At 39.8% G+C, this 12,126-nt stretch overlaps 1 protein-coding gene across 1 annotated transcript in view; it reads left to right on the top strand.

The window, feature by feature from the left end:
* LOC135467169 (RRP12-like protein) overlaps positions 1 to 5,884 on the top strand; it is a 40,032-nt gene extending 34,148 nt beyond the window's left edge. The window contains exons 19-25 of the mRNA XM_064744935.1: positions 885 to 1,072; positions 1,570 to 1,677; positions 2,163 to 2,224; positions 3,064 to 3,136; positions 4,070 to 4,173; positions 4,837 to 4,919; positions 5,745 to 5,884. Of these exons, the coding sequence (XP_064601005.1) occupies positions 885 to 1,072; positions 1,570 to 1,677; positions 2,163 to 2,224; positions 3,064 to 3,136; positions 4,070 to 4,173; positions 4,837 to 4,919; positions 5,745 to 5,844 (718 nt within the window). The 3' untranslated portion in view covers positions 5,845 to 5,884. The remainder of the gene's footprint in view (positions 1 to 884; positions 1,073 to 1,569; positions 1,678 to 2,162; positions 2,225 to 3,063; positions 3,137 to 4,069; positions 4,174 to 4,836; positions 4,920 to 5,744) is intronic.
* The last annotated feature ends 6,242 nt before the right edge of the window (positions 5,885 to 12,126 follow it).

Raw genomic sequence — 12,126 nt, 5'->3', positions numbered from 1 at the left:
TGGCCATTCAACTGACCAGCTTTGCTGGACAACATGCAAGGGAGATAAGTCATGATAATCTCTGGCAAAATAACACACTACCAGCTGAAAACAAATCACTATTTTTGGCTGATGTGGGTTTTGAACAGAGCTGCATTCTAGGTTTCCACTGTGTCAGTCACATAAGTGTTCTCCATACATTTTATGTACCCCAATTCCTCAACCTTTTCAGATGTGAAAGAACAATTTTCAGTGCAGTTTATGTGTATTTTTAATTTGATTTTGGACACAAAACCACATTGCTTGAGTTAGCAAATTTCAGGGTTTCACAGAAAGTATAATTTTTTCAGACTACATGGAATAATTCCTTCAGAATATGCTTGAATAAACACCTTGCAAATATGCGAAAATGTTGACGAATTTACCGTAACTGTTTATTGTATTGAAGTGAAGCTTAGATGTGGATAGTTTCGTCGTGACAGTGTACACATCAAGTTAGTGGTCCAACTCTAGTGGACAGTTCCATCAACAAGTTTCTGGAGATTTCCCCCATGTTAAACATAGTTATGGCAGATTTGATTATTTTGTGGGCTTGACAGTTCTCCATATATCTTCTCACAAATGGCTCTCCTTTAGTGAACTGAAAAGTCACATTTAGCTGGTTGGTCAATTAAATGCTGGTTGGCAGGGCTAACATGAGATCAGAAAAGAGCCAAGTTTCAGCATGGACGGTAGTTGCTTAAGATGATACCAAACAAATAATGTGACAACTTTATTGGTGTGGAATTTTACATGTACATGTATCTGTTTTAGAACCTGGCTATATAGTACCGGATTTTGGTGCTTATTTGTCTGTGTGGTACAAGCACATGTGTAATGAGGCTAAATTTGCTGATCCGTTACAGCAGCAGTATTGATGATCTGCTGAGAGACACAGACTCTGAACTGGAAGACGAAGGCAATGAAGACAAGGAGAAGATGGAGACGAGGAAAGCTAAGGAAGAGCGGAAGGGAGATAAAGCCTGGCTGATGGAAGATAACCCTTCAGAAATCATGGACTTCCTTGATGTGTCAACGACAAAGAGGCTCATGGGTATGCAGCCAGTTGTCAGCCTGTTTGTACAGACATACAGACACATCTATCGGTTACTGTGATAAAGTCAACAGGGATTCTGCATTACCCTAACAGCAAATTGCTCTTGTTTTATTTTCACTTGAAAGGAGCAAAGCTTGATGAGTACTGAAATGTGAATGTATGTGTCCTTTTTCTGTATATTCTTGTTTTTGTATAGCTATTTTCAATGTTATTATAGTGTATAGTACATGGTCATCTCTCTATTATTACAGGGTTTTTGGAGATAGCATTTTCAGTGCATTCTTGGCTCCGAATAGCCAGATATAAAGTATACATGTACTACACAAGAGTAGAAAAGCATTTACATGTGAATATCTTAATAACTCAATAATTCATTTATAAAGTCTCGTACAATTTAAAAAAAAAAAAAATTTAACCAAAGTTCTTTTAGGATTTATCACATATACATCGTATAATTAAAACATTTCAGTATTATGTGTATGATTTGTTCTCAGCTTCTAAACCAACCACTGGAAAAGGGAAGGCAGATAAAGCTGAGGATGCTTTCAAGATGACCTCTGATGGGAGGATTATCATTTCTGCCGACCAAGATAGTGATGAAGGTAATGAGTGCGTGAGGGGTAATGACTATGTGAGGGGTAATGAGTGTGTGAGGGATAATGAGTATGTGAGGGGTAATGAGTGCCTATGGGGTAATGAGAGTGTGAGGGGTAATGAGAGTGTGATGGGTAATGAGTGTGTGAGGGGTAATGAGTGTGTGAGGGGGGTAATGAGTTTGTGAGGGGTAATGAGTATGTGAGGGGCCTTAAGCTCCGTGACCAAGTGGTTAGCATGCTAATGCAACGTAAGAAGTCTCTCACCATTAACCTGCAGATGGTTGTGGGTTTCCGCCAAGCTGCGGCCGGGCTTTCTCCCCCAATAATGCTGGGATGAGCTTAATATATAGGAAAGAGCTTTCAAATGTGGAGAAGATAAAATCAAACCTTCATAAATATGTCCTGTTTAGATGTTTACTTGCTGATTTATTGCCTTACGTTAGCCTGACTTTGATAACCTGTTATTAACAGTATGGCTACCATTATTACAGGAGAGTCGGAAGCTGAAGATGACCTTCAGGACCTATTTGACACATTTGAAGCCAGTCACAAGGTTAGTAGTCTCATGTTATGTTTGAGTGATATAATGTCATGTGGGAACTTGTTACTTGTAACTTTCTGCTGGATGCTGCTTCCTTAGAACCACACACCTCACCTCACCCCCACCCACACACCCACACACCCACCCACACACCCACCCACACACCTCACCTCACCCTCACACTCCCACCCACACCCCCACCCCCACCCACACACCTCAACTCACCCCCACCCACACACTTCACCTCACCCCCACACCCCCACCCACACACCTCACCTCACCCCGACCCACACACACTCACCCCCACCCACACACCCATGCACACACCCACACACCTCACCTCACCCCACCCACACACCTCACCCCGACCCACACCCACACACCTCACCCCCACCCACACACCTCACTTCACCCCCCACCCACACCCCCACCCACACCCCCACCCACACACCTCACCCCCACCCACACACCCACACCCCCACCCACACCCACACACCCCCAACCCGGTCAACATATTACTCGTAGCTGAGGAGTTCAACCACATTCAAATAATTGCTGTAGCTGTGGGAAGCTACTAGGACAAGTATTATGCATATCATTTGGCTGAGCCACCTTAATGGGTTCACTAAGACAAGTGTTCACATCCAGTCTCTGCTTGATTGACTCTGTTTGAAGTGAGAATATTTTATTATGTACTTGGTGGGTTTTCTCACCTAAGAACGTGACCATTGCCATGTACACACAAGTAAGTCCCCAACCCAGCATAAGGTTGCACATGTTCATTATTCAACGTATATTTACTGGCAGAGATATGTTAAACATGGATCTAAATTGCACTATCACTGTTGCAGCAAAAAGGCAAAAAGCGTAAACTGTCCATAGGAGATGATGATGAGGATATCACTTCAGCCAGTAAATATAAAGGTAAAGATGCTGGTATCCTTTTTTTTTCTTTTGGTGTTGTGGTTACATTCCTCACTTATAAAGCTCACTGTTAACTTGAGTTTGGATTTGAAGTCCAGTTCAAAATGAATACACCTCAATCGACAACATCTGTAACATAGCATCAATGAAATATAATACTCTGTGTAAATACACAGATTTGTGGTGTATTTGAATCAAAACTAATATTGTGTGCATATGTATTACATTGATGCTGTTAGCAAAGAGGGTTAAACATATTTGTGGTTTAAAAAATAACCGAGCGATCGACTTTTTTGAAAGTAACTTTTATGAAATTAATTATGCATTAATTATGCATGGTATAATTGTTCTGTTTATAGTAAGGCAGTGTCATGATTAGTGTGTCCCTTATAGTAAGGCAACGTCATGGTTAATGTGTCCCTTATGGTAAGGCAATGTCATGGTTAACGTGTCCCTTATAGTAAGGCAATGTCATGATTAATGTGTTCTTTGTAGTAAGACAGTGTCAGGGTTAATGTGTCCCTTATAGTAAGACAGTGTCATGGTTAATGTGTTCCTTATAGTAAGACAGTGTCATGGTTAATATGTTCCTTATAGTTAGACAATGTCATGGTTAATGTGTCCCATATAGTAAGGCAGTGTCGTGATGAATGTGTCCCTTGTAGAAAGACAATGTCACGGTTAATGTGACCCTTATAGTAAGGCAATGTCATGGTTAATGTGTCCTGTATAGTAAGTCAATGTCTTGGTTAATGTGTCCTGTATAGTAAGTCAGTGTCTTGGTTAATGTGTCCTGTATAGTAAGGCAATGTCATGGTTAATGTGTTCCTTGTAGTAAGGCATTGTCATGGTTAATGTGTCCCTTAGTGGTTTGTAAAATGCCAATGACAATATGAAGAATTTGTTTTTGTATGATGTTTATTTGCTTATCAGCTGGAGGCAGGGGTATTCATCGCCCTCTAGGTGCTGTGGGAAAGTCCTTAGGAAGTAAGGAGGGTAATGTCCAGAAAGGATTGGGCCAGGAGTACAAGGCAAAGGTGAGATGTCTCATCCGTAGTGTATTCTCAAATGTCAGTTAAAAATGACATGTTTGGCAGAGTAAAGCTAGAGCAGTGGGGTTTTGGGGTATGTTGACATGCATGTGCTTTTTAGGTAGCATTCCCTGAATTATGGTAATAATTATAAAATTATTGCTGTATGAATATGGAATGTGAACTTTAAAATTGTTCAAATGAGAGCTTAATCCAGAAGCTTTGAATTATTTTCCCAGATGATAAGTTTTTGTAGATAGAATCTGGACTTTACAGAAATGAAAACTTAATCAGCATAAACACTGTGTAAGTTTGTGGCGACCATGTTAAGACGTGCGGGTGAAAATGGGGTTAAAAGGCATTAACTGATTTGAAAAAATTATCCCAAGTTCATAACTCATCGTAATTAAATTGGGGCTGGAGGGTAATGCCCTAGGATAACTCAGAAGGCTACAATTTTCTGATATCTCTACACGGCGAGCTACCGTTGCTTTCTCTTAAGTCTTGTTACAATTTTATGAAGGCAGAAATACTTAGATAGATGCATATATCAATAAGGTGTTAAGCTACTCAAACACTTAGTGGTGCAAATGATGCCTTGTTTCAATCTGACCCCTCCATGTACTAGTGATGTTTTTGAATTATTTCTTAATTCTGTTGATTTGGCAGAAGGCTGGCGGTGATGTACAGAAGAAGGGACAACCTGATCCTTATGCTTACGTCCCATTGCAGTTCTCACAGTTAAACAGAAGGTATATCTACCAACATCTAGGCCTGAAACAAAATTAATCAAAATCATATGGATACACGTCTTTGTTATACAGAGTCCCACCATGCTGGCCGCTGTCGTATAAGTGAAATATTCTTGAGTACGGCGTAAAACACCAATCAAATAAATAAATAAATAATTGTTACACAGAGTATAAAGCAACTGGGGAATAGACCTCATTTGGCACATTGTAGCTCGTTGTGACAGATCTTTGCTGGTTTCATTATTCACTGTATTGGCATCTGTGAAATCACTGCTTCAGACATTGATTCTTCAGACATTGATGCTTCAGACATTGATGCTTCAGACAATGATGCTTCAGACATTGATGCTTTAGACATTGTTACCTGAGACAATGATGCTTCAGACATTGATGCTTTAGACATTGATACTGGAGCCAATGATGCTTCAGACATTGATGCTTCAGACATTGTTACCTGAGACAATGATGCTTCAGACATTGATTTCATCTTCGATATGTAGGTTCATATTAAGGTGAACAGTATTCATATTTTTACTATGGCTGATCTGATCACATTTCCATGGCAACCAAAACAACATTAACATGGTATAAATCATATGGTGTTACACAGGGTCTCCAAATGTGGCATACAGGCTCATATGGGAATAGAGTACTTTTTAATTTAGGATCTAATCGATCAGATTTCTTGTTTCTAAAGCAACAGACTGAAAACAGAAAGTTACAATTCCTTTGCAGAGTTTTGCAGAAAAAAAGAAAATCCGCTAAATCTGCCAATAAGATTGTGTGTGTCACACTAATTCAGTTTTATTCTCTTTTTGTTCACAGAAAACAAGCCAAGTTGAAGGGCCAGTTCTCCGGATTTGTGCGAGGAGCCAGGAAGGGTGCTGCCAAAGGAAGGAAAGCAAAACAAAAGTTAAAACATTAATTTGGAATCAGTACAAATACTGTGCCTACTTGCGGTACAATAAAGCTGTTAAAATGTTATTGTTGTTTTTTCTTTTTTGTTTATGTAAACTGTATGCCACTTGCTGATCAGTATCTTCAAGTAGGATTTGAGAAGCCAGGTCAGAGTTTCCAGTAGGGCTTCAGAAGCCAGGTCAGAGTTTCCAGTAGGATTTGAGAAGCCAGGTCAGAGTTTCCAGTATTATTTGAGAAGCCAGGTCAGAGTTTCAACTAGGATTTGAGAAGCCAGGTCAGAGTTTCCAGTAGGATTTGACAAGCGAGGTCAGAGTTTCAACTAGGATTTGAGAAGACAGGTCAGAGTTTCAACTAGGATTTGAGAAGCCAGGTCAGAGTTTGCAGTAGGATTTGACAAGCTAGGTCAGAGTTTCAACTAGGATTTGAGAAGCCAGGTCAGAGTTTCAACTAGGATTTGAAAAGCCAGGTCAGAGTTTCCAGTAGGATTTGAGGAGCCATGTCAGAGTTTCCAGTAGGATTTGACAAGTGAGGTCAGAGTTTCAACTAGGATTTGAGAAGCCAGGTCAGAGTTTCAACTAGGATTTGAGACGCCAGGTCAGAGTTTCCAGTAGGATTTGAGAAGCCAGGTCAGAGTTTGAAGCTGATCTGGCTGTTCCATCAAGTGTACTCCCTCGCACAGTGCAGATCATTACAGTTGGGAGGCGGGGAAGTAGAAAAACTGGCCATAGATATGTAACATGGGCCGTGATACTCGGCTCTGGCTTACATGTTGATACTCGGCTCTGGCTTATACAGTACATGTTGATGCTCGGCTCTGGCTTATACAGTACATGTTGATACTCAGCTCTGGCTTAGACAGTACATGTTGATACTCGGCTCTGGCTTACACACTACATGTTGATACGCGGCTCTGGCTTACACACTACATGTTGATACGCGGCTCTGGCTTATACCTGGGGCTTTATAAATGAGAAGAAATAAGTTTTCGTACTTACTTCCTTTTCACAAATTTTCCTATCTGTCCTATGTTTAACACACATGTTGAGACTCAGCTCTGGCTTATACAGTACATGTTGAGACTCGGCTCTGGCTTATGCAGTACATGTTGATACTCGGCTCTGGCTTATACTGTACATGTTGAGACTCAGCTCTGGCTTATACAGTACATGTTGAGACTCGACTCTGGCTTATACACTACATGTTGATACTCGGCTCTGGCTTATACACTACATGTTGATACTCGGCTCTGGCTTATACAGTACATGTTGATACTCGGCTCTGGCTTATACAGTACATGTTGATACTCGGCTCTGGCTTATACAGTACATGTTGATACTCGGCTCTGGCTTATACAGTACATATTGATACTCGGCTCTGGCTTAGACAGTACATGTTGATACTCGGCTCTGGCTTATACACTACATGTTGATACGCGGCTCTGGCTTATACCTGGGGCTTTATAAATGAGAAGAAATAAGTTTTCGTACTTACTTCCTTTTCACAAATTTTCCTATCTGTCCCATGTTTAACACACATGTTGATACTTGGCTCTGGCTTATACACTACATGTTGAGACTCGGCTCTGCTTTATACAGTACGTGTTGAGACTCAGCTCTGGCTTCCTCTCCGGCCGTAAGTGGGAAGGTCTGCCAGCAACCTGCGGATGGTCGTGGGTTTCCCCCAGGCTCTTCCCGGTTTCCACCCACCATAATGCTGGCCGCCGTCGTATAAGTGAAATATTCTTGAGTACGGCGTAAAACACCTATCAAAAAAAAAAAAATATCAGCTCTGGCTTATACAGTACATGTTGAGACTCGGCTCTGGCTTATACAGTACATGTTGAGACTCGGCTCTGGCTTATGCAGTACATGTTGATACTCGGCTCTGGCTTACACAGTACATGTTGATACTCAGCTCTGGCTTATACAGTACATGTTGAGACTCGGCTCTGGCTTATGCAGTACATGTTGATACTCAGCACTGGCTTATACAGTACATGTTGAGACTCAGTTCTGGCTTATACAGTACAAGTTAAGACTCGGCTCTGGCTTATACAGTACATGTTGAGAAGGGGGCAGCCATAACACTTTACCTAAGTGAGTCAGACGTAAAACAACAATCAAATAAACAAATAAATGAAGATATCGTGTCCTCCCAGACCAGCGACAACCAAGACATACTAGAAGTTTTAACATACTGATGGCTTATGCTACTGACTGGATACCGTGCCATTCAGATTACCTTTGTCTTAAGTCAAATTTTTAATCAATAAATTTGGTATGTTCCTTTCTGTTATTTTAGCTGAAATTTGTTGTACAATAACTTACCCATAATTTACATTGTCAGGCAATATTTTGACCTTGTTACATAAGAAATGACAATTTTGAAGTCATCTGAAATTTGGACATAAAGTCTAAAATCATTTTGGGATCCCGGGGACAGTAGTACAATTTATTTGGGACTTGCTAAGAACATATTGCATTTGTGCTAAGAACTGTTATGGAATAAACAAGTTTTGTTATGATAATAATAATAAAGTTGAGGCATCACCACGTAAATGTTTTAGGTTTCTCAAGCTTTCGATCATTGTTATTACATTGTTATTACATTTTGCATAATAAAAATGTTACGTAACACATGCACCACATTTAGTGACAATCAACAGTCGGTGAGCAGGTTTGTATATTTTCACTCTGCCATGTTAGTTTATTTATTTGCTTAATTCGTGTTCACTGATATATGAAGAATTTCACTTCTACAACTGCAGGCAGATTTAAAGGTGGAACAACCTGGCATACCCTGAGCAATTGAACCCCTGGCCTTGGGATCATGAAACACTCTTTAAACTTTAGTCAAAATTTCACTTAAGAATTATTATTGTTACATAACAAGGGCAAAACCTTGCTTGACAGCATGAATTCTGGGTGAGTTATCATACAACAAATTTGAGGACTGATACCAAATTTGAGGACTGAATGTATGACTTAAGTCTAAGACCTCTTCATGATCATGGGGCCTGGACTTTGGCTGATACCTGAGACACTGCATCCTCAACTCCCAGAGCTCATTTTAATACCGGAATAACAATAACCTGCTATTACCTGTACAACATTCTATTAAGGTGGATGGCAAAAAATGATACATGTTGTCAACGGATTTCTGATTTTGGAAAGTAATCTGAGAGAGACCCTTGTGAAAGACATGTACAAGAAACAAAATAAGTCACAAGAATTTAGCTGGGTGCGCAAAAAAGAAAGGTTTACATTGGTAGTCACTGCCATTGGAAAAAGGTGTGATGTACGTCTGGGACTAAAATAGTCCTAGTGTACGGTACGTGTATTGATGGTTCATGATCATTTAACATGAACGTGTAGCTTGACTCGTGATGACTTTATAAAATGTACATGTAGCTTGACTCGTGATGAATTTATTACATGTACATGTAGCTTGACTCATGATCGCTTTATAACATGTACATGTAGCTTGACACGTGATCGCTTTATGACATACATGTAGGTTGATTCGTGATCGCTTTATAACATGTACGTGTTGCTTGATACGTGGATCGCTTTATAACATATACATGTAGCTTGATACGTGGATCGCTTTATAACATGTACATGTAGCTTGACTCGTGATCACTTTATAACATGTACATGTAGCTTGATTCGTGATCGCTTTATAACATATACATGTAGCTTGACTCGTGATCGCTTTATAACATGTACATGTAGCTTGATTCGTGATCGCTTTATAACATGTACGTGTTGCTTGACTCGTGGTCACTTGATAACATATACATGTAGCTTGATACGTGGATCGCTTTATAACATGTACATGTAGCTTGACTCGTGATCACTTTATAACATGTACATGTAGCTTGACTCGTGATCACTTTATAACATGTACATGTAGCTTGACTTGTGATTGCTTTATAACATGTACATGTAGCTTGACATGTGATCGCTTTACAACATGTACATGTAGCTTGATTCGTGATCGCTATATAACATGTACATGTAGCTTGACTTGTGATCGCTTTATAACATGTACATGTAGCTTGATTCGTGATCGCTTTATAACATGTACATGTAGCTTGACTCGTGATCACTTTATAACATGTACATGTAGGTTGATTCGTGATCGCTTTATAACATATACATGTAGCTTGACTCGTGATCACTTTATAACATGTACATGTAGCTTGACTTGTGATCGCTTTATAACATGTACATGTAGCTTGACACGTGATCGCTTTATAACATGTACATGTAGCTTGACTCGTGATCACTTTATAACATGTACATGTAGCTTGATTCGTGATCGCTTTATAACATGTACATGTAGCTTGACTCGTGATCACTTTATAACATGTACATGTAGCTTGATTTGTGATCGCTTTATAACATACATGTAGCTAGATTCGTGATCGCTTTATAACATGTACATGTAGCTTGACTCGTGATCGCTTTATAACATGTACATGTAGCTTGACTTGTGATCGCTTTATAACATGTACATGTAGCTTGACTCACGATCGCTTTATAACATGTACATGTAGCTTGATTCGTGATCGCTTTATAACATATACATGTAGCTTGATACGTGGATCGTTTTATAACATGTACGTGTAGCTTGACTCGTGATCGCTTTATAACATGTACATGTAGCTTGACTCGAGATCCCTTTATAACATGTACATGTAGCTTGATTCGTGATCGCTTTATAACATATACATGTAGCTTGATACGTGGATCGCTTTATAACATGTACATGTAGCTTGACTCGTGATCGCTTTATAACATGTACATGTAGCTTGATTCGTGATCGCTTTATAACATATACATGTAGCTTGATACGTGGATCGCTTTTTAACATATACATGTAGCTTGACTCGTGATCACTTTATAACATGTACATGTAACTTGATTCGTGATCGCTTTATGGCCTTTTCATTGTAGCTTGATTCGTGATCCGGCCGTAAGTGGGAAGGTCTGGCAGCAACCTGCGGATGGTCGTGGGTTTCCCCCGGACTCTGCCCGGTTTCCACCCACCATAATGCTGGCCGCCGTCGTATAAGTGAAATATTCTTGAGTACGGCGTAAAACACCAATCAAATAAATAAATAAATTGATACGTGGATCACTTTATAACATGTACATGTAGCTTGACTTGTGATCGCGTTATAACATGTACATGTATCATGGCTTGTGATCGCTTTATAACATGTACATGTAGCTTGACTCACGATCGCTTTATAACATGTACATGTAGGTTGATTCGTGATCGCTTTATAACATGTACATGTAGCTTGACTCACGATCGCTTTATAACATGTACATGTAGGTTGATTCGTGATCGCTTTATAACATGTACGTGTAGCTTGACTCGTGGTCACTTTATAACATGTACATGTAGCTTGACACGTGATCGCTTTATAACATGTACATGTAGCTTGATTCGTGATCGCTTTATAACATGTACATGTAGCTTGACACGTGATCGCTTTATAACATGTACATGTAGCTTGACTCGTGATCACTTTATAACATATATATGTAGGTTGATTCGTGATCACTTTATAACGTACATGTAGCTTGACACGTGATCGCTTTATGACGTACATGTAGGTTGATTCGTGATCGCTTTATAACATGTACATGTAGCTTGACTCACGATCACTTTATAACATGTACATGTAGCTTGACACGTGATCACTTGATAACGTGTACAGGTATCATGGCTTATGATTGCTTAAGACGTACACTTATCAGAGCTTGGGATTACTTAAGATGTACATGTATTATGACTTGCGTGATCGCTTAACGTGTACAAGTATCATGATTCGAGATATCACTTAACTGGTCAGCATATAATTAGCACAAGTGTCGAAAATTGGCTCTGCAATTAACACTATACAGCGTTTGGGGAATAGCAAGCACGAAAAATGGTAGTCTCAGAGGAAGTGTTATTGATTGGGACAATATAGCTCTCACCTAGAGCTAGTCCTTTCATACATGTAGCCATTGTTCTGTAAAAGCTCATTCGATTGACCAAACGAACTGTGCATCACAGCTCTGCATCACTGCTCTTATAACATATATGGCTCGCTTGTCATTTTCACGCAACAAGGAAGACACGTTGGTAAACTGTGTCAGCGGTGTGTCCGACAGTGTGAAGATGGGTTTACATGTTAGGCAGTAAGAAGCACTGGCCGTAATGAATAAGCGTCTTTAAAAAACAAGGATGGAAGGATAAACACGGGCTATATTGAGAGGCAGGAAAAAAT

The sequence above is a fragment of the Liolophura sinensis genome, chromosome 6 (assembly GCF_032854445.1).
Source record: "Liolophura sinensis isolate JHLJ2023 chromosome 6, CUHK_Ljap_v2, whole genome shotgun sequence".
NCBI classification, from domain to species: domain Eukaryota; kingdom Metazoa; phylum Mollusca; class Polyplacophora; order Chitonida; family Chitonidae; genus Liolophura; species Liolophura sinensis.
The sequence above is the reverse complement of the archived record's forward strand: the minus strand, read 5'-3'. Positions and strand labels throughout refer to the sequence as shown.